Source organism: Bombina bombina, chromosome 3, assembly GCF_027579735.1.
Source record: "Bombina bombina isolate aBomBom1 chromosome 3, aBomBom1.pri, whole genome shotgun sequence".
Lineage (NCBI taxonomy): Eukaryota > Metazoa > Chordata > Amphibia > Anura > Bombinatoridae > Bombina > Bombina bombina.
In genome coordinates this window covers 997948703-997970694 of record NC_069501.1, presented here as the reverse complement: position 1 = coordinate 997970694, position 21992 = coordinate 997948703, and the positions used below count along the sequence as shown (strand labels likewise).

Genomic DNA, 21992 nt, shown 5'->3' with positions numbered 1-21992 from the left:
GTTTGGAAGCAACAAGGCTAATGAGTACTTTGTTTGCTATCATGTTTCTCTATTGCCTTGGGAAAAAGTTTAAATTCCTGTATATTTCTTAGCCCCATGGCTTAATATAAAGACTGGTTGAGTCACAGCGATATCACTTCCACCAATCCAAAGTAAAAGAGCGTAACTTTCAACATCACTTTCTGTGCATTCAACCAGTCTCCTTATCCCATACTGCAGACTCCATAATATCAAACGCTGGGTCCTCCTCATAACTGACAGGGACCTCAAATCACCAAGTTGGATAGTTTGCTGGGGAATATAGATGTCACTGTGTTTAAATGATGCCATATGCAGTGTTTCTTCAAAAGCAGCATGTTGAGCTGCAAGTAAACAATGCAGCTCCTCCAAGATGCTGATAGCACTCTTCATATTGATCTTCTATTGAAAATGTTAGGCGGGCACACAAAGTAAAATAAATCTTAAAGATAGAATCTGCAGTGACAGACAAGAAGCACTGCTACATAATGACAGGACCGCAAGGGCTACCTGGTAGAGGTCAATTAGGAAGCAGGGGCCTCCAGCTGTCTCTGGAAGACTGCAGCTGACGGCGAACTTCTCAATCTAAAGGTCTTAATCATCTGCCCAATATGCTATATAAATAATCATCTGATGATGCATTTAAAAATAATCTTCTTTTAATCTCACTTCAATGTCTGGAGCAGCAAACAAACCTGTAACCTATCATGGCCGCCCCCAGAAGTTCCCCCAATATAAATATATTTTGACTAGCCATTTTAACACTACGTGAATGGTGCAGTCCTCTCCTTCTGCTTTAAAGTTAAGTTGAGGAGGCCTATTCAGGTTTGTTTTCCTCAGGTAATTTTGCAATCCTTAGAGGCACAGCAAAGTCAAACTTTAAAGGGACACTGAACCCAATTTCTCCTACATTGGTGTATCCGGTCCATGGCTTCATCCTTACTTGTGGGATATTCTCAATCCCTACAGGAAGTGGCAAAGAGAGCACACAGCAGAGCTGTCCATATAGCTCCCCTCAGGCTCCGCCCCCCCAGTCATTCTGTTTGCCGCTCTAACTAGTAGCATCTCCACGGGGGTGGTAAAGAGTATGTGGTGTTAGTTGTAGTTTTTTATTTCTTCTATCAAGAGTTTTTTATTTTAAAATAGTGCTGGCTTGTACTATTTACTCTGCAGCAGAAAGTGATTAAGATTTCTGCTAAGAGGAATATGATTTTAGCACCAGTAACTAAAATCCATTGCTGTTCTGACGCAGGACTGTTGAATACCAGAGAACATCAGTTGGGGGGAACAGTTTGCAGGCTTAACTGCTTCAGGTATGATCAGTCATTTTTCTAACAAGACCATGTAATGCTAGAAGACTGTCAGAAATTCCCTCTGGGATAGGTAAGCCATTTCTCCTACATTGGTGTGTCCGGTCCACGGCTTCATCCTTACTTGTGGGATATTCTCTTCCCCTACAGGAAATGGCAAAGAGCACACAGCAAAAGCTGTCCATATAGCCCCCCCCTCTGGCTCCGCCCCCCAGTCATTCTCTTTGCCACTCTGAACAAGTAGCATCTCCACGGGGATGGTAAAGAGTATGTGGTGTTAGTTGTAGTTTTATTTCTTCTATCAAGAGGTGTTATTTTAAAATAGTGCCGGTTTGTACTATTTACTCTACAACAGAAAGTGATGAAGAGTTCTGTTAAAAGAGGAGTATGATTTTAGCACCAGTAACTAAAATCCATTGCTGTTCCCACGCAGGACTGTTGAAACCAGAGAACTTCAGTTGGGGGGAACATTTTGCAGACTTATCTGCTCCAGGTATGACCAGTCTCTTTTCTAACAAGACATAGTAATGCTAGAAGACTGTCAGTTTTCCCTTATGGGATCGGTAAGCTATTTTCTTAGACTCAGTAACAGAATTAAGGCTTATAAATTGGGCTTTATGCTGGTTGACACTATTGTGGGCTAAATCGATTTGTTTAAATCATATTTATATGACATTTGGAGTGTTTTGTGAACTTTGAAACACTTTTGGGAACTTTTAATTACGCCTGGCAGTTGTTTAGATGCCTAATCTAGTCAGAAAGGCCCCTTCACTCTGGTATGCAGAGGGAGAAGGTCTCATTTTCGCGCCTCAGTTGCGCAGTTACTTCTAAAGGCAGTGCATGCAGCTTCATGTGAGAGGGTCCTGTGACTGAGAAATGGACTCAGGAAGGCTTATTTCTGTGGTGAATAACCCCTAAGGGGTAGCCCCCGATCCGGGACCGGATCTAGTAGGGGGCAGACTTTCTCTCTTTGCTCAGGCTTGGGCAAGAGATGTTCCGGATCCCTGGGCACTAGAAATAGTCTCTCAGGGGTATCTTCTAGAATTCAAGGAACTTCCTCCAAGGGGAAGGTTCCACATGTCTCGCTTATCTTCAGACCAGATAAAGAGACAGGCATTCTTACATTGCGTAGGAGACCTTTTAAAGATGGGAGTGATACACCCAGTTCCAACAGCGGAACAAGGTCTGGGTTTTTACTCAAACCTGTTCGTAGTTCCCAAAAAAGAGGGAACTTTCAGACCAATTCTGGATTTAAAAATTCTAAACAAATTCCTCAGAGTTCCATCATTCAAAATGGAAACCATTCGGATGATTTTACCAACAATCCAGGAGGGTCAATATATGACTACCATGGACTTAAAGGATGCGTACCTGCATATTCCTATCCACAAAGATCATCATCAGTTCCTGAGGTTCGCCTTTCTGGACAAACATTACCAGTACGTGGCTCTTCCATTCGGTTTAGCCACTACTCCCAGAATTTTCACAAAGGTGCTAGGGTCCCTTCTAGCGTTTCTAAGGCCGAGGGGCATTGCTGTAGCACCTTACCTAGACGACATTCTAATCCAAGCGTCGTCCCTTTCCAAAGCAAGGGCTCATACAGACATTGTTTTAGCCTTTCTCAGGTCTAAACGGGTGGAAGGTGAACATAGAAAAGAGTTCCCTGTCCCCGTCCACAAGGGTTCCTTTTCTGGGAACAATAATAGATTCTGTAGAAATGAAGATTGTTCTGACAGAGGTCAGAAAGTTAAAGCTTCTAAACGCTTGTCAAGTTCTTCAATCTATTCCTCAGCCTTCCATAGCTCAGTGTATGGAGGTAATAGGATTAATGGTTGCAGCAATGGACGTGGTTCCTTTTGCTCGAATTCATCTAAGACCATTGCAACTGTGCATGCTCAAACAGTGGAATGGGGATTATGCAGACTTGTCTCCCCAGATTCAAGTAGACCAGGTAACCAGAGACTCACTCCGCTGGTGGTTGACTCAGGATCACCTGTCTCAGGGAATGAGTTTCCGCAGACCACAGTGGGTCATTGTCACGACCGACGCCAGTCTCTTAGGCTGGGGCGTGGTCTGGGACTCCCTGAAAGCTCAGGGTCTATGGTCTCGGGAAGAGTCTCTTCTCCCAATCAACATCCTGGAACTGAGAGCGATATTCAATGCGCTCCTGGCTTGGCCTCAACTAGCGAAGGCCAGATTCATAAGATTTCAGTCGGACAACATGACGACTGTAGCGTACATCAATCATCAGGGGGGAACAAAGAGTTCCTTGGCGATGAGAGAGGTATCCAAGATCATCAAATGGGCGGAGGATCACTCCTGCCACTTATCTGCAATTCACATCCCAGGAGTAGACAACTGGGAGGCGGATTATTTGAGTCGTCAGACTTTCCATCCGGGGGAGTGGGAACTCCACCCGGAGGTCTTTGCCCAGTTAACTCAACTATGGGGCATTCCAGATATGGATCTGATGGCGTCTCGTCAGAACTCCAAGGTTCCTCGCTACGGGTCCAGATCCAGGGATCCCAAGGCGACACTAGTGGATGCATTGGTGGCGCCTTGGTCGTTCAATCTAGCTTATGTGTTTCCACCGTTCCCTCTCCTTCCCAGGCTTGTAGCCAGGATCAAACAGGAGAAGGCCTCGTGATTCTAATAGCTCCTGCATGGCCACGCAGGACTTGGTATGCAGACCTGGTGAATATGTCATCGGCTCCACCATGGAAGCTACCTTTGAGACAGGATCTTCTAGTACAAGGTCCATTCGAACATCCAAATCTAGTCTCTCTGCAACTGACTGCTTGGAAATTGAACGCTTGATTCTATCTAAGCGTGGGTTTTCAGATTCAGTTATAGATACTCTGGTTCAAGCCAGAAAACCTGTGTCTAGGAAGATTTACCATAAGATATGGCAAAAATATATCCGTTGGTGCGAATCCAAGGGATTCTCTTGGAGTAAAATTAAAATCCCTAGGATACTTTCCTTTCTCCAAGAGGGTTTGGATAAAGGTTTGTCAGCTAGTTCTCTAAAAGGACAGATATCTGCTTTGTTTGTTTTGTTGCACAAACGTCTGGCAGCCGTGCCAGATGTACAGGCGTTTGTACAGGCGTTAGTCAGAATCAAGCCTGTCTACAGACCTATGACTCCTCCATGGAGTCTAAACTTAGTTCTTTCAGTTCTTCAAGGGGTTCCGTTTGAACCCTTACATTCCATAGATATTGAGTTACTTTCTTGGAAAGTTCTGTTTTTGGTTGCTATTTCTTCTGCTAGAAGAGTTTCTGAATTATCTGCTTTGCAGTGTACTTCACCCTATCTGGTATTCCATTCAGATAAGGTAGTTTTACGTACCAAGCCTGGTTTTCTTCCAAAAGTGGTTTCCAACAGGAATATTAACAGGGAAATAGTTGTTCCTTCTCTGTGTCCGAATCCAGTTTCGAACAAGGAACGTTTGTTACACAACCTAGATGTGGTCCGTGCTTTAAAATTCTATTTAGAAGCAACAAAGGATTTCAGACAGACATCGTCCTTGTTTGTCGTTTATTCTGGGAAGAGGAGAGGGCAGAAAGCTACGGCTACCTCTTTCCTTTTGGCTGAAAAGCATCATCCGATTGGCTTATGAGACTGCCGGACGGCAGCCTCCTGAACGAATTACAGCTCACTCTACTAGAGCTGTGGCTTCCACATGGGCCTTCAAGAACGAGGCTTCTGTTGATCAGATCTGTAAGGCAGCGACTTGGTCTTCTCTGCATACTTTTGCCAAATTTTACAAATTCGATACTTATGCTTCTTCGGAGGCTGTTTTTGGGAGAAAGGTTTTGCAAGCCGTGGTGCCTTCCGTTTAGGTAACCTGACTTGTTCCCTCCCTTCATACGTGTCCTAAAGCTTTGGTATTGGTTCCCACAAGTAAGGATGAAGCCGTGGACCGGACACACCAATGTAGGAGAAAACAGAATTTATGTTTACCTGATAAATTTCTGTACACTACAGTCACCACGGCACCCTATAGTTTCTCCTTTTTCTCCTAACCGTCGGTCGAATGACTGGGGGGCGGAGCCAGAGGGGGGGGCTATATGGACAGCTTTTGCTGTGTGCTCTCTTTGCCAATTCCTGTAGGGGAAGAGAATATCCCACAAGTAAGGATGAAGCCGTGGACCGGACCCACCGTAGGAGAAAGAAATTTATCAGGTAAACATAAATTCTGTTTTTTCTTAGACTCTGTATAAAATGATGGCTTATATTAAGGGCTCTATGCTGGTTGACACTATTGTGGGCTTAATCGATTGCTTTTTAGCATGTTTTTCACTATAAATAAGGTGTTTTTTTGCGCCTGGCACTTATTTGGACACCTAATCTAGTCAGAAAGGCCCCTCCACTCTGGAATGCAGAGGGAGGAGGCCTCATTTTCGCGCCTCAATTGCGCAGTTGTTTTGACTAGGCAGTTCATGCAGCTTCACGTGGGGAGTCCAGAGGCATCAGAAAGGACTTCAGAGAGGCTTATTTCCTACTTAAATAATCCCTAAGGAAGGTAAAGGCCACAGTGGAAGCTGTGGCATAGTACTGTAGTGTGTTAACCGGTTAACTGCTGTTATTAGCTCCGGTTTGGGCATTAAGGGGTTAATTGGTCTGAAAATTTGTGTGCAATCTTTTCAAAGCATTAAGACACTGTGGTGAAAATTACATTAAAATCGGATGTTTATTTGATGGGTTTTTGATGTTTCAGTAATAAAGTGTGCACTTTTATTATTTAAAGACACAGTAACGTTTTTGTCAAAAATAATTTTTATTGCATTGAAGTTCTATTTAAGTCTGTCAAACATGTCTGAATCTTCAGATAGCTTATGTTCTGTATATTCAAAGGCCAAGGTGGTTCCCCCATTAAATTTATGTGTGAAGTGTGCCATAGCGTCCAAACAGCTTAAGGACCGTACAATCACACTTAAAGATATAGTCCAAGATGATTCTTTAGCTGAAGGTAGTGAAGATAGCTCGCTATCCTCTCCTTCTTCTGTGTCAACACCAGCAAGCAATGCCCAGTACATCTAGCGCACCAATTGCGATTACTATGCAACAGTTAGCGGCAGTAATGGATCATTCTCTCTCAGCATTTTTATCCAAACTGCCAGCTTTTCCTAGGAAGCGTGATTGCTCAGTTTTAAACACAGAAAATTAGCAAGCAGACGCAGAGGATAATTTATCTGTAGTGCCCTCACATCAATCTGACTTGGCGGTGAGGGAGGGCCTGTCTGAGGGAGAAATTTCTGACACAGGAAAAGTTTCTCAGCAGGCAGAGCCTGATACCATAGCATTTAAATTTAAGCTAGAACACCTCCGCGCCCTACTTAAGGAGGTCCTAGCTACACTTGATGATTGTGACCCTTTGGTGATCCGCGAAAAATTGTGTAAAATGGACAAATTCTTAGAGGTCCCAGTACACACTGATACGTTTCCGATACCTAAGAGGGTGGCGGATATCGTGACTAAGGAGTGGGAGAAGCCAGGTGTACCTTTTGTCCCCCCTCCTATATTTAAGAAAATGTTCCCAATTGTTGACCCCAGAAGGGACGCGTGGCAGACGGTCCCCAAGGTAGAGGGGGCAGTTTCAACGCTAGCTAAGCGCACGACTATACCAATAGAAGACAGTTGCGCTTTCAAAGACCCTATGGATAAAAAAATTAGAAGGTTTACTTAAGAAAATTTTTGTTCAACAGGGTTTTCTTCTTCAACCAATTTCTTGCATTATTCCTGTAACCACTGCAGCAGCTTTTTGGTTTGAGGAACTAGAAAACTCGCTCCAGAAGGAGACTTCTTATGATGAAGTCATGGACAGAATTCACGCCCTGAAGTTGGCTAATTCTTTCATTACAGATGCCGCTTTCCAGTTAGCTAAATTAGCGACGAAAAATTTTGGTTTCGCAATCGTGGCGCGCAGAGCGCTTTGGTTAAAATCTTGGTCGGCGGATGTGTCGTCCAAAACAAAATTGCTTAATATTCCTTTCAAGGGTAAGACCCTATTCGGGCCAGAGTTGAAAGAAATTATTTCAGATATCACTGGGGGAAAGGGCCATGCCCTTCCACAGGATAGACCTTTCAAAGCTAAAAATAAGTCTAATTTTCGTTCCTTTCGCAATTTCAGGAACGGACCGGCTTCTACCTCTATAGCCACTAGGCAAGAGGGTAACGCACCCCAGCCCAAACCAGCATGGAAACCATTGCAAGGCTGGAACAAGGGTAAACAGGCCAAGAAGCCTGCTGCTGCTACCAAGACAGCATGAAGGGGTAGCCCCCGATCCGGGACCGGATCTAGTAGGGGGCAGACTTTCTCTCTTTGCTCAGGCTTGGGCAAGAGATGTTCCGGACCCCTGGGCACTAGAAATTGTCTCTCGGGGTATCTTCTAGAGTTCAAGGACCTTCCTCCAAGGGGAAGGTTCCACATGTCTCGCTTATCTTTAGACCAGATAAAGAGACAGGCATTCTTACATTGCGTAGAAGACCTTTTAAAAATGGGAGTGATACACCCAGTTCCAACAGCAGAACAAGGACTGGGTTTTTACTCAAACCTGTTTGTAGTTCCCAAAAAGGAAGGAACTTTCAGGCCAATTCTGGATTTAAAAATTCTAAACAAATTCCTCAGTGTTCCATCATTCCAAATGGAAACCATTCGGACAATTTTACCAATGATCCAGGAGGGTCAATATGACTACCGTGGACTTAAAGGATGCGTACCTGCATATTCCTATCCACAAAGATCACCATCAGTTCCTGAGGTTCGCCTTTCTGGACAAGCATTACCATTTCGTGGCTCTTCCCTTCGGATTGGCCACTGCTCCCAGAATTTTCACAAAGGTGCTAAGGCCAAGGGGCATTGCAGTAGCACCTTACTTAGACGACATTTTAATACAAGCGTCGTCCTTTCACAAAGCAAAGGCTCATACAGACATTGTTCTAGCCTTTCTAAGGTCTCACCGGTGGAAGGTGAACATAGAAAAAAGTTCTCTGTCCCGGTTCACAAGGGTACCCTTCCTGGGAACAATAATAGACTCAGTAGAAATGAAGATCTTTCTGACAGAGGTCAGGAAGTTAAAACTTCTGAACACTTGTCGAGTTCTTCAATCCATTCCTCAACCCTCCATAGCTCAGTGCATGGAGGTAATAGGGCTAATGGTTGCGGCAATGGACGTGGTTCCCTTTGCTCAAATTCATTTAAGACCATTGCAACTGTGCATGCTCAAACAGTGGAATGGGGATTATGCAGATTTGTCTCCCCAGATTCAAATGGACCAGAAAACCAGAGACTCACTCCTCTGGTGGTTGTCTCTGGATCACCTGTCTCAGGGAATGAGTTTCCGCAGACCGGAGTGGATCATTGTCACGACAGACGCCAGCCTCCTAGGCTGGGGCGCGGTCTGGGAGTCCCTAAAGGCTCAGGGTCTATGGTCTCGGGAAGAATCTCTTCTCCCGATAAACATTTTGGAATTGAGAGCGATATTCAATGCGCTCCAGGCATGGCCTCAACTAGCGGAGGCCAAATTCATCAGATTTCAGTCGGACAACATGACGACTGTAGCGTACATCAATCATCAGGGGGGAACAAAGAGTTCTCTGGCGATGAGGGAGGTATCCAAGATCATCAAATGGGCAGAGGATCACTCCTGCCATCTATCAGCAATTCACATCCCAGGAGTGGACAACTGGGAAGCGGATTATCTGAGTCGTCAGACTTTCCATCCGGGGGAGTGGGAACTTCACCCGGAGGTTTTTGCCCAGTTAACTCAACTATGGGGCATTCCAGATCTGGATCTGATGGCGTCACGTCAGAACTCCAAAGTTCCACGTTACAGGTCCAGGGATCCCAAGGCGACATTGGTAGATGCCTTAGTAGCGCCTTGGTTGTTCAATCTAGCTTATGTCTTTCCACCGTTTCCCCTTCTCCCCCGGCTAGTAGCCAGGATCAAACAGGAGAAGGCTTCGGTAATTCTGATAGCTCCTGCGTGGCCACGCAGGACTTGGTATGCAGACCTGGTGAATATGTCATCGGTTCCACGATGGAAGCTACCTTTGAGGCAGGACCTTCTAATTCAAGGTCCATTCGAACATCCAAACCTAGTTTCTCTGCAACTGACTGCTTGGAGATTGAACGCTTGATTCTAGCTAAGCGTGGGTTTTCGGAATCCGTTATAGATACTCTGATCCAGGCTAGAAAGCCTGTCACCAGGAAAATTTACCATAAGATATGGCGGAAATATCTTTGTTGGTGCGAATCCAAGGGTTACTCATGGAGTAAGATTAGGATTCCAAGGATTCTATCTTTTCTCCAAGAAGGATTGGAGAAAGGTTTGTCAGCTAGTTCCTTAAAAGGACAGATATCTGCTCTGTCTGTTTTGTTACACAAGCGTCTGGCAGCAATGCCAGATGTTCAGGCGTTTGTACAGCCTGTCTATAGACCTGTGGCTCCTCCATGGAGTCTAAATTTAGTTCTTTCAGTTCTTCAAGGGGTTCCGTTTGAACCTCTACATTCCATAGATATCAAGTTACTATCTTGGAAAGTTTTGTTTTTGGTAGCTATTTCTTCTGCTAGAAGAGTTTCTGAATTGTCTGCTTTGCAGTGTAATTCACCTTACCTGGTGTTCCATACAGATAAGGTTGTTTTACGTACCAAACCTGGTTTTCTTCCAAAAGTGGTTTCCAATAAGAATAATAACCCGGAAATAGTTGTTCCTTCTCTGTGTCCTAATCCAGTTTCTAACAAGGAACGTCTGTTGCACAATCTTGATGTGGTTCGTGCTTTAAAGTTCTATCTAAAAGCATCTAAAGACTTCAGACAAACATCGTCCTTGTTTGTCGTCTATTCTGGCAAGAGGAGAGGTCAAAAGGCGACTGCGACCTCTCTGTCCTTCTGGCTGAAAAGCATCATCCGGTTGGCTTATGAGACTGCTGGAAGGCAGCCCCCTGAACGAATTACAGCTCACTCTACTAGAGCTGTGGCTTCCACATGGGCTTTCAAGAATGAGGCTTCTGTTGAACAGATCTGTAAGGCAGCGACTTGGTCTTCACTGCATGCATTTGCCAAATTTTACAAATTCGATACTTTTGCTTCTTCGGAGGCTATTTTTGGGAGAAAGGTTTTACAAGCAGTGGTGCCTTCCGTTTAGGTTACCTGACTTGTTCCTTCCCTTCATCCGTGTCCTAAAGCTTTGGTATTGGTTCCCACAAGTAAGGATGAAGCCGTGGACCGGATACACCAATGTAGGAGAAAACAGAGTTTATGTTTACCTGATAAATTTCTTTCTCCTACGGTGTATCCGGTCCACGGCCCAACCTGGCTTTTTAGTCAGGTTTAAATTTATTTTTGTAAACTACATTCACCACTGCACCCTATGGTTCTCCTTTTTCTCCTAACCGTCGGTCGAATGACTGGGGGGGCGGAGCCTGAGGGGAGCTATATGGACAGCTCTGCTGTGTGCTCTCTTTGCCACTTCCTGTAGGGATTGAGAATATCCCACAAGTAAGGATGAAGCCGTGGACCGGATACACCGTAGGAGAAAGAAATTTATCAGGTAAACATAAATTCTGTTTTTTTTCCTATCATGATTCAGAAAGAGCATGCAATTTTAAGCAACTTTCTAAATTACTCCTGTTATCAATTTTTCCTTTTTTTCTTGGTATCTTTATTTGAAAAGCAGGAATGTAACGCTTACGGGCCGGCTCATATTTGGTTCAGCACCTGGGTACAGCTTCAGATTGGTGGCTAAATGTACCCACCAATCAGCAAGCGCTATCCAGGGTTCTGAACCAAAAATTGGCCTGCTCGTAAGCCTACATTTCTGCTTTTTCAAATAAAGATACAAAGAGAATGAAGAAAAATTGATAATATGAGTAAATTAGAAAGTTGCTTAAAATTACATGTTCTATCTGAATCATGATAGAAACAGTTTGGGTTTAGTATCCCTTTAAGCTGTCATTCAGATAAAGCATTCAAATTTAAACAACTTTCCAATTATTTCTATAATCTAATTTGCTCAGTCCCTTGGTAGGCTCAAGCAACAATGCACTAGTGGGAACTAAATGCTGATTGGTTGCTGCACATATATGCATCTTGTCATTGGCTCACTGTTTTCAGCATGCTTCTAGTAATGCATTGTTGCTCAATCAAGAAATATCAAGAAAATTAAGGACGTTTAGATTTAAAAAAAAACAGCAGCAAAAAACAGACATTTGTCTGAATCATGAAAGAAACCATTTCGGTTTTCATTTTCGATAGAAATAAAAATTAAAAAAAGGCCAGTTGAAGGCTGAAACTATAATAATGGTTTACATTTACAAACATCTGAAAAGTTCTGGAACTTTTTATGCATTAAATTAGGTATGTATTAAGTATATTCGTCGTTAGTCAGAATTTTAAGTTATATGAAATGCAAAAAAGGTTTTAAAAAAGAAAATGCTTTCTTAGAGCATTTTATTATTGAACTGTTGCTTGCACATATCTTTTTTTTATCTATGTATTCCATTTGCAGGGGGTTAAAGGGGTATTAAACACTAAATAAATACATTTTATGAGCATAGTATGGGGGTCATTCCCAATCTCCCTCTAGTCAGAGGTGCTGCTATGTAGATATATATCTTTCACTACATTGCAGTTTAGACGTGTTTGTGTGTGTCTGAAGGAGAGTTGATGCACATGTGCAGTGTAACAAAAGTTCCAAAATGGCAGCGCCCATGAGAAGTGGCAGGTACATGAAATGTGTAAGTGTCCCTTTCAAGTCCACTCCAGAGCTACAATGCATTATTGATAGCTAGCTGAACACATCTGGTAAGCAAATAGACAAATGTTTGTAGCTTCCAGTCATCTGCTAGCTTCCTGGAGTGCATCACTGCTGCTGAGCATACATACATATGATTTTCAACAAAGGACCTCAAAAGAACAAAGTATAGTTGATAATAGAAGTAAATTTTAAGTTTTTAAAAATTACATGTTCTATTTCCATCTTAATATGGGAAGAGTCCACAGATGCATTCCTTACTTGTCAGCAATACTGAAACTGGCCACCAGGAGGAGGCAAAGACACCCCAGCCAAAGGCTTAAATACCTCCCCCACTTCCTCTTAACCCCAGTCATTCTTTGCCTTTCATCACAGGAGGTTGGCAGAGAAGTGTTAGAAGATTTAAGAGTAGTCTCTTATGGAGGGTAGTACTCTTTGAGATGGGACTGGAGTTTTAAGTAGTCCTGTCAGCCTCTCAGTGAGAGCATGGATGAAAGTTAGAGTCCGGAGATGCAGGGAGAGTCTTTCTGCGAAACCATCCCGACTCATAGTTAATATCTCCTTAGGGGGATTATTAAACAGGGGGGAATAATCTTATGTTTATTTGATTTTATGCTGCTTTATGTGTGAGATATTATGGGCTCATAGGCTAGGTTATGGAATATACAGGTTTCACTTTCACTTTGAGAGCCATGCAGCTTACAAGCTTGGCGTGCTTTCTCATAGCAGGGATGGTCCTGCATTGTGTACCGTGTGATTCATTCCCTTTTTCCTTACTGGGTATCTATCAGAGAGGATCCATAAATCTCTGTACTGTCTGGGTCATAGGAGGTAGTGAGTGCCCCAGCCATTGGGGTATAAGGGTGCCGTTTTTTTTTTAATAAATTAAAATGTTTTATTTCTTTAAGTTCTCCGGTTATTGCACTAGCAATGGGGGATTCTGTTACTTTAGAGGGCACTCCCTCTATTCCTAATGAGTAATTCCCGTTTTATATGGTGAGGAAGCCTTAGTTCCGCCCTCTCAATTATGTTCCATATGCCTCGATAATGTGATATCAAACATGTTTGATGTCATGGAGCCGTCTACCTCTGAGGAGTTAGTTGTCCAGTGAGGTGCGTACCCTACATTCTTATATCTCTACACATGCAGTTTTCCCGTAGCATTGCTAATCCTCCATCTGGAGTGGGCTTTTTTTCACCAGACGTTACTGCGCAGTTCAGACAGCAGTGTCTGCAGCCTTTAATGCTTTACCCCACCCTGCTAAGCACAAGAAAAAGGTTACATAATGCACTCCTTCCCAGAGTACATCAGATAATTTATTGGATTTAACTGAGGGTTATCCAAGAATTAAGTTCTTTCTGAGATTTCAGAGTATGAGATTTCAGAGTATGAACATTCTGGGTCTAAACCTCCGGCTGCCGAGGAACCAGACTTTAGTTTAGGAATTTGCGCTTTCTTCTAAAGGAAGTTTTTGGTGAATTCAGAGGTCCCAGAGGCTAAAATGCCTGATGAACCTTTAATTCCTAAATTGGATAGAGCTTGAGGACAGGGTGGTACCTTATCCTTCCCTGCTCCTGTTAGATGGTGAACATTATTATGAATGAATGGGACAGGATTTGATTCCTTTTCCCCCTCTTCTCCCTTTAACAAATTGTCCCCGGTCCTGAACTCTCAATGGAGTTGTGAGGTTCCGTCCCTAAATAGGATGGCTTTATCTTCACCCTTGCTAAACGTACTACTATCCCGCTTGAGGATAGTTCTTTGTTTGAAGAGCCCATGGATAAAATATGGAAACTCTCTTATGAAGGATGTTTCAACATACAGGATATTTGTTTCAACCGGCGATGGCTGTTGCCGCGATTACTGAAGAAACTACCTACAGGCATGATCAGGGTGGAGGGTCCCTCAACGTTACTCAAAAGAATTAACAACCCTCAAGGCCGTAAATCTTTTCTATCTTTGCTGCTATTAGGCAGTTTATTCGCTTGAATGCTATGGCTTCAGCCTTTTCTGTTCAGGCCCGTCGGGCTCTGGCTGGAGTCATGGTCTGCGGGTATGACTTCTAAGTCTAGACTTCCTCCCTCCAAGTCTAGACTTCTTCCCTCCCTTTAAGGGAATGATTTTGTCTGGTCCAGGCCTAGACTCAATTATCTTCACGGTCTCAGGGGGCAAGGGTGCCCTCCTACCACAAGAGTATATCAACTAATCTAAGGGACCATTTTCGTTCTGATAAAGCCCATGTCAGCAGTCCTCTGCTAAGCCGGAGCAAACCAAGAGCTCTTGGAAGCCGGCTCAGTCCTGGAATAAATCCAAGCAGATTAAGAAGCCTGCAGAGTCAACTTCGGCATGAATGGGTGGTCCCCGGTCCTCTTCTGGATCGTGTAGGAGGCAGTATGTCGCTCTTTTCAGTCGCTTGGGTCAGGGACGTGCAGGATCCATGGGTCATGGAGGTCATAGCTCAGGGTTTTAAGTCTAAGCCACCCAAGGGCAGATTTCTCTTGTCTTCCTGACCAGAAAGGAGGGGGATGCCTTTCTGGGGTGTGTACGGGATCTGTCCTCTATTATTGTCCCGGTGCCTATCACAGTGAGAGGTTTGGGATAATATTCAAACCTTTTGTGGTCCCTAAGAAGGAGGGAATTTTCTGTCTGATTCTGGACCTAAAGTGCTTAAGCAGGTTTTTAAATGTCCCCTTGTTTAAGATGGAGACAATAAGGTCCTCTCAATCATTTGAGAGGGGTAGTTCATGACCTCGATAGATCTGAAGGATGCTCCCTTCACGTACCAATCCTCAAGGACCACTTCCAGTTCCTAAGGTTTGCATTCCTGGACCAGCACTTCCATTTTATTGCCCTTCCGTTTGTCTAGCTAAAGACATTTTTTGAAGAATGGACCGTTCAGAATATCTCCTCATTCTTCTTCGATCCCATGGATAGAAGATAATCTTGTATCAAGTACCAGGGTAGAATTCTCGGGTACTATAATAGTCTCCATAGACATGAGAATATTTCTAACAGACCAGAGATGTTGCAATCTAGCTTCAACATGTCTTGCCCTCCAGATCTCCTTAAGGCCATCTGTGGCTCGGTGTATGGAGGTTATTTGTCTTATGGTGTCCAGCTTGGACATCATTGCCAGGTTTCACCTCAGACTTTTGAAACTGTGTATGCTGAACTAGTGGAACGCCAATCATTCAGATCTATCTCAACAAATTTCTCTGAACAACCAATCGGGAGAATTGCTCTCTTAGTGGTTTTGTCCGGATCACTTATCCTGAGGGACGTCTGTCTCAAGACCATCCTGGGTGATTGTGACTACGGTTGCGAGTCTGTCAGGATGGGGAGCTGTTTGGGGTGCCAGGAAGGCACAGGGCCTCTGGTCTCAGGAGGTAAAGCTCCCTCCTGATCTCATTTTTGATCTTTGGGCAATATACAATGCTCTTAAGGCTTAGCCTCTGCTGGGTTCGTCACGGTTAATCAGGTTCCAATCAAGCAATATATCCTCGGTGGCTATCATCAACCATCAGAGGGGAACGAGAAGCTCCCTAGTTGTGAGGGAAGCATCTCTGATTCTGGTGTGGAGGAGACCCGCATTTGTTCGCTGTCAGCGATCCACATTCCGGGTGTGGACAACTGGGAAGCGGATTTCCTCAGCAGAAAATCCTTCCATCAGGGAGAATGGTCTCTCCATCCCGAGTGTTTGCAGAGATCGCAAGAGGAAGATCTTATAACATTTTAATACCAAGCTGCGTGGAGATTGAACGCTTAGTCCTAGCCAAGAGAGGGTTTACTGAGAGAGGTTTTTTTATTCTCATTCAAGCTTGTAAACCTACTTATTCTGTTCTCCAGGATAAACTGGAGAAGGGCTTTTCTGCTAAGTCCCCTGACAGAACAGTTTTCAGCCCAGTCTGTGTTACTGCACAAGAGGTTTGCAGAGCTTCAAGATGTGCAGCCATTTGTTAAGGCTCTGCTGGGATCAGACCTGTGTTTAGATCTAAGGCTTCTCCTTGGAGTTTAAATCTTGTCCTTAAGGTTTTGCAACCGGGTTCCTTTGGAGCCTATGCATGAAATGGACATTAAATTGTTGTCTTGGAAGGTTCCTTTTCTACTGGCTATTGCTTCTGCGCACAGAGTATCTGTGATTGCTGCCTTGCAATGCATCCCTCCTTATCTGGCTTTTCATGCCAATAAGGCTGTTCTGCGAACCAAGTTAGGTTTCTTCCTAAGGTTGTGTCAATTCGCAACATCAATCGAGAGATTGTGGTTCCATTATGTCCTAATCCTCCTTTGTCGAAGGAACGTTTCCAACGTATTCTGGATGTAGTTTGTGCCTTGAAGTTCCATCTTCAGGCCATGAAGGAAGTTAGACAAACCTCTTTCTCTGTTTGTTCTCTTTTCCAGGAAGCGTAGGGGTCGGAGGGCCTCTTCGACTTCCTTATCTTTTTATCTGAGGAGTGTCATCCGTTTAGCATAGAAACAGCGTGACATAAGCCACCTCTGAGGATTACGGCTCATTCTACGAGATCAGTGGTTTCCTCTTGGGCCTTCAAAAATGAGGCCTCTATATGGATCAGATTTGTAAGGCGGCTATCTGGTTTTCTTTACATGCTTTTTCCAAAAACTTTTCAAGTTTAATGTTTTAGCTTCTGCTGAAGCAGCCTTCAGGAGAGAGGTTTTGCAGGCTGTGGTGCCCTCAGATTAGGGTCCGTCTCCCTTTTTTTTTTTTTTTCCTCCCGTTAGCATTCCATGTACTCTAGAGCATGGGTATAGGTTTCCCACAAGTAAGGAATGCAGCTGTGGACTCTTCCCATATTAAGATGGAAAACATAAATTATGCTTACCTGATAATTTTCCTTTCCATCTGTATGGGAAAAGTTCTCAGCTCCCGCCCGTGTTCTCCGATGGGCGGCCCTAAATTTGACATTTTTTCTTCTGGCACCTTTTTCACCCTCACATTTCTCCTACTGTTCTTTGTTCCATCAGCAGAATGACTGGGGTTATAAGGAAGTGGGGGGAGGTATTTAAGCCTTTGGCTGGGGTGTCTATGCCTCCTCCTGGTGGCCAGGTTCAGTATTTCCCACAAGTAAGGAATGCAGCTGTGGACTCTTCCTATACAGATGGAAATGAAATTATCAGGTAAGCATAATTTGTTTTTAACCATGAAAAGTTAATTTTGATTTTAATGTTCCTTTAACTGAAGTTACAGCTTTTATACAAAACAATTTGTTTTACTCATTACCAGGTACTCAAGCTGTGATGAATTTGCAGAGGATGCAGAACTTGTATTCAGCAACTGTCAGCTGTTTAATGAAGATGAGTCCGAGGTGGGAAGGGCTGGCCTTATTATGAAGCAGTTCTATGAAAGTCGCTGGGAGGAGTTGTGTCAGGGACGCAACCAGGATGCACTTTGATACTGGATTTCATTGACTTGACAATATTTTTGTCCCATCAGCACTGAAAACGGGTTCAGCTCTTTTGTTGCCTGTAAATCTTCTAAGTGTTGTGTTGTATATTGCTGGTGATTTATGGTGACTCTGGTTAATATATTATCTAGGAGCACCTACAAATAACTTTTATCCTTTGGGCCAGGATTCCCTTCTTCTGACCAATCATCTATTATAGAGGAATTAGGCTGAGTACTATTAGCCACAAATTTACACATTTTTCCCTGATCCATTGATTGATTAATTTATGTATATTTCCATTAATTTTTAAGTACAAATAGTACATGCAGAACCTACATAAGAAAACATGACAGCTCATTCTGTATACATGAAATTAGCATAATGGAATATACCTACATATTTTAAATGTTCTCTTATGTATACATTTCATATGGACAATAAGTCTACACATTCCTTATACACAAGTTTTTAAATGAATTACATGAAACACTTTGACATGAATATCCATTTTAAAATTTAAATCTTTTTTTTTTCTTTTCTTCACAATACATTTATTTTATCGCTATTATCCATATTTATATAATCAAACTAGATATAGAGACCTTCTTCTTGGCATTCGCAAATGGTGACATCTTTTTTTAACAGAGGTTAGAAGAGGTGTCTCCTGATTAGTATAATTTAAATTATTGTTTTAATTAGAAGGCCAGTAATGTTGGTGGTAATGCTTGAAGGGCTTTTAATATTTCATGAGCCCTGGGTTCATGTTGCCCTCATGTTGCTTCCACTTGTTATCAATCTTGTATGACTTTTTGTTTTTTCCTTTCATGGACACTACCTCCTCCAACCACCTTCCTCCTCTGCGTCACCTGTCTACTGGCTGTGAGCTACCAGCATATGCACTGTGTTGTAACTCTGGCCCCAAACTTCCTATAAACCTTCAGCACTACAGGGTACCCAGAGTGTAATCACTGCCTAGATTTCTGTAACACTTTGCTGAGTGGCAGGGAAGGGATGTGGCATCCTGTATTGTATGTATGTATGTATGTATGTTGTATATTTATTTAAAATTGTCTGGACTACACAAGACATTCACTTCCAGTATGTAATATCTTATATGTTTTGCTTGGCAAGCATATTTTGTAGCTATCTTCTCTTGTCTTTTCTTGATTAGTACTAGAGAAATTTCTTGCATTGCAGCCCCCTAAGTCATTGATGGTGTTTATAGAGAAACCAAGCTGTTTCTTCAAAAATGCCCATTTTGATTACATTGTCACTGAAAGCTGCCTAATGCTCCATCTTACAGTTGGCTAATGTGTAATTGCCTCCCCCTCTGTTACCGGTACATTTTATATTTACGGAATCGGGAGAGGATGTATGTGGTAACACTCTTGAAATGCATCCAACATGACGTTAATCATTCCCAGTATGGTTGTAGTGGAACCTTGTTTTAGAATATCATTTTCCTTTTAAATTCAGCAGTGCCCACATACCGATTACTCCCACTAAGTTCTGTCTATAAATATACTCTCACACAAATCTATTAAACCATATTTAAGACTTGCTTTTGCAATGAAATTCTGTTGCTAGACGGTGAACAACATATGTACTTTGCTTTTTCTGTTGGCTGTACATATTGTGGTCTTGTATTATTATTATAAGACTTTCTGCTTAAACCCACTTAAATGCCGTGATTAGCCATTATCATCTTTACTCGCTACCTTCAAAGCTCCAATAGTGAACAGGAAAGCAATAGTCAAACCAAGTTTCATCTGTTGCCCGATTTGGTTGTCCCCTCATTAGAGCATAACTCTTTTTTTCTAATTTAAGCAGTTATATTTAATTGCTTAAAGTGATTAATAGTACAAGTTTATTTAAATCTTTTCTTATCATGTTCGTGTCATTCAGGGGATGACTAGTAGCAACCTTAACCTTTATATGCAGAAAATATTATGTAATATATATAATTATTATTATTTTTTATTTTTGAGCACTATTAAATTTTCAGTGCATACAGCTGCAATATATATGTATATAAAGCAATAAATCTTTGGATTTCAGTTCTTAGTTACCTCAAACAGGAATAAAAAAATTGTTGTTAAATAAACAGTGTTCTTGTAAGACAACAAGATTGCATACCTCCTGCCTTTCATTATAAACTTGATACATGTGGGCACATTAAGAAGGTTGATGTTTAGTTTTTTATTTTTTATTTTCCTCCTCCTTGATTTTTTTTTTTTTATAGTCTGTTTTAGATTATATTAAGGTGTGTGCAGTTGAATAAACCCTCAAAACATCTCTACATCCCATGTGGGGGTGTATGTTAGGGGGATTTTGTTTTTTCTTCAGAGGAAATATATTTAAAACTATATATGTGAGTCTCATGCTCTTTTAGTTATTTTCTCCGGTTTGAGGAAAAGTAAAACCAGGGTTAGAACTGGGCGAGGTTTGAACTCATGATATGCATGCTGGTACAGCTGCAAAACATATTTTTATATTCTGTAACTTTAGATGTATTTGGGTAACTTTTTGGTTTGTTTTATAAATGTTGAAATAACTTTATAATATGCATATTTATATTTTTTATGTAAATGGAAGACCTGTAACACAGTTTTCTGTTTAAATATTGTTATGGGATGCTTATGTTTTACAATATGTGATGTCAATTTTGGGTTGGTCTCTGGGAAATAGATTAAATGTAAACATTCTCTAATAGACTGAGTTATATTGCTTAAGGTATTGCCTGGATGCATTTTTTTTAATACAATTTATACATTGATGTGTGGGCCACAATGTATCCTGTGCACTATACTGCATTTCACATTTAAAATAACCCTCGGGATGGTGTGCAAAAAAGTAGTAATTTATAAGATTTTAGAATTATTTTTAGAATGCTTTTGTGACTGTTTAACATCCTGCAAAACTGGCAACTTTTTACCCTTCATTTGAATAAACAAACGTGAGGGCTGTAAATGACAATGTTGCTTTGAAGCTCATTCATTTTCTATATTGGCTGAGTTACTAGTTATTTTTGCAGCATTTATATATATATATATATATATATATATATATAAACAAAATATTTTTTTTGTTTATATAATTTAACTTTTTTCTTTTTTAAAACCCTAACCAGCAGTTTCTTCTTCTCTCACAAGGTAGCTATGCATTTGAGTACAGGGTGTTCTAAGACTTAAGTCAGGGTCAGTTTAATGTTGCAGACTCTACTCCCTTTCATGTAAGGTATCTCTCTAAGCTGGTACCATGTGTTTTTTTATTATGGTTGTTTTTTTATAATTTATTTATATGTATAATTTTTGCTGTATAGGGTAATTGTGGTGTCCTTTTTGTTTTCTCCCTCTGTTTCATCCTCAAAACAATATAGGAATAATACAGGTTCAAGTCTTTGCTACACTGAATTGGGACTCTGTAGGGGATTTTTTTATATTGTTAAGCTAAGCAACCACTCTGCAAAATTTTGGTTTTTACTGATTTATGGACCACTGTATTTTGCAACACAAGTGTCTTGGCTTTACAGTCTTTAAATAACCCCCACTCGCTCTCACATACTATATTTTGTTTTATATATATTATATTATAAATGTGTATATATAATTGTGTTATAGTGAATTTTGATAAATGTACAGTTTTTCTGTGAATTTTAAATTTTCTTTCTATATTTTTAGGACCAATCTCATTTTTAATAAATATGAAAAAAAATAAAAAAAAATATCATATTGTTGCACATGTGCTGTAGTGTGCCCTTTTTAGAAGCTGAATATAATAAAAAAAAAATCAGACCAAATAAAATGTGTGAAATTGTGAACTAATTACAAATTTACATCAACAACTTGCAGCATACATTACCTTGTTAGGCTCACAACTTTGATTAGAAGTGCCCATTTGAATGTATCACATACTTCATATATCAAAACAGTTGAGTACAGTCAGTATAAAATGTTTATACAAATAACAAAATGAATAACCTTGCTATAATTTCCTTATAAAAGTAAGAGTAAAAATTAGTTTAACAATGGGAATTAAGAACATATGATGTTCAAAATTTGATAACAGAGGTGTGAGGTTTCAGAAAGGTTTAAAAATTTTAATTAACTATTCCAAATAAAAAAATTATGAATATAAATCTCTACCCTGAAATTTTTGACTCTACACAGAAAATGTGTTCCTTTTAAGTGGCAGGCTACTTCTGTAAAATATTTAGGAATGTAGCTTCCTGATGTATTACTTTTAATCCATGGGTCAATCAAATGCAAAATAACTTCTGATCTATGTTCATGAAGATCCAAACATCTGAGCTGTTTAGGTAGAATGGGTGCTACAACAATGAACATTTAGCCTAGACTCTTATACATATTCCAAACCTTGCCAATCACCTTCCCTCCATTCATACATTCCGTCATTACAAAAAGTTATAAATGATTATATTTGGAATAAAAAAACATCCTAGGATAAATTTTAAAAAAAATGTACCTCACAAAATTTGTTAGGATG

General features: G+C 41.3%; 1 protein-coding gene across 1 annotated transcript in view; it reads left to right on the top strand.

Annotated features, from left to right (window-relative positions):
• Nucleotides 1-21290, top strand: part of BAZ2A (bromodomain adjacent to zinc finger domain 2A) — a 218841-nt gene extending 197551 nt beyond the window's left edge. Inside the window, exon 30 of the mRNA XM_053705512.1 lies at nt 17324-21290. Coding sequence (XP_053561487.1) covers nt 17324-17492 — 169 coding nt within the window. The 3' untranslated portion in view covers nt 17493-21290. The remainder of the gene's footprint in view (nt 1-17323) is intronic.
• The last annotated feature ends 702 nt before the right edge of the window (nt 21291-21992 follow it).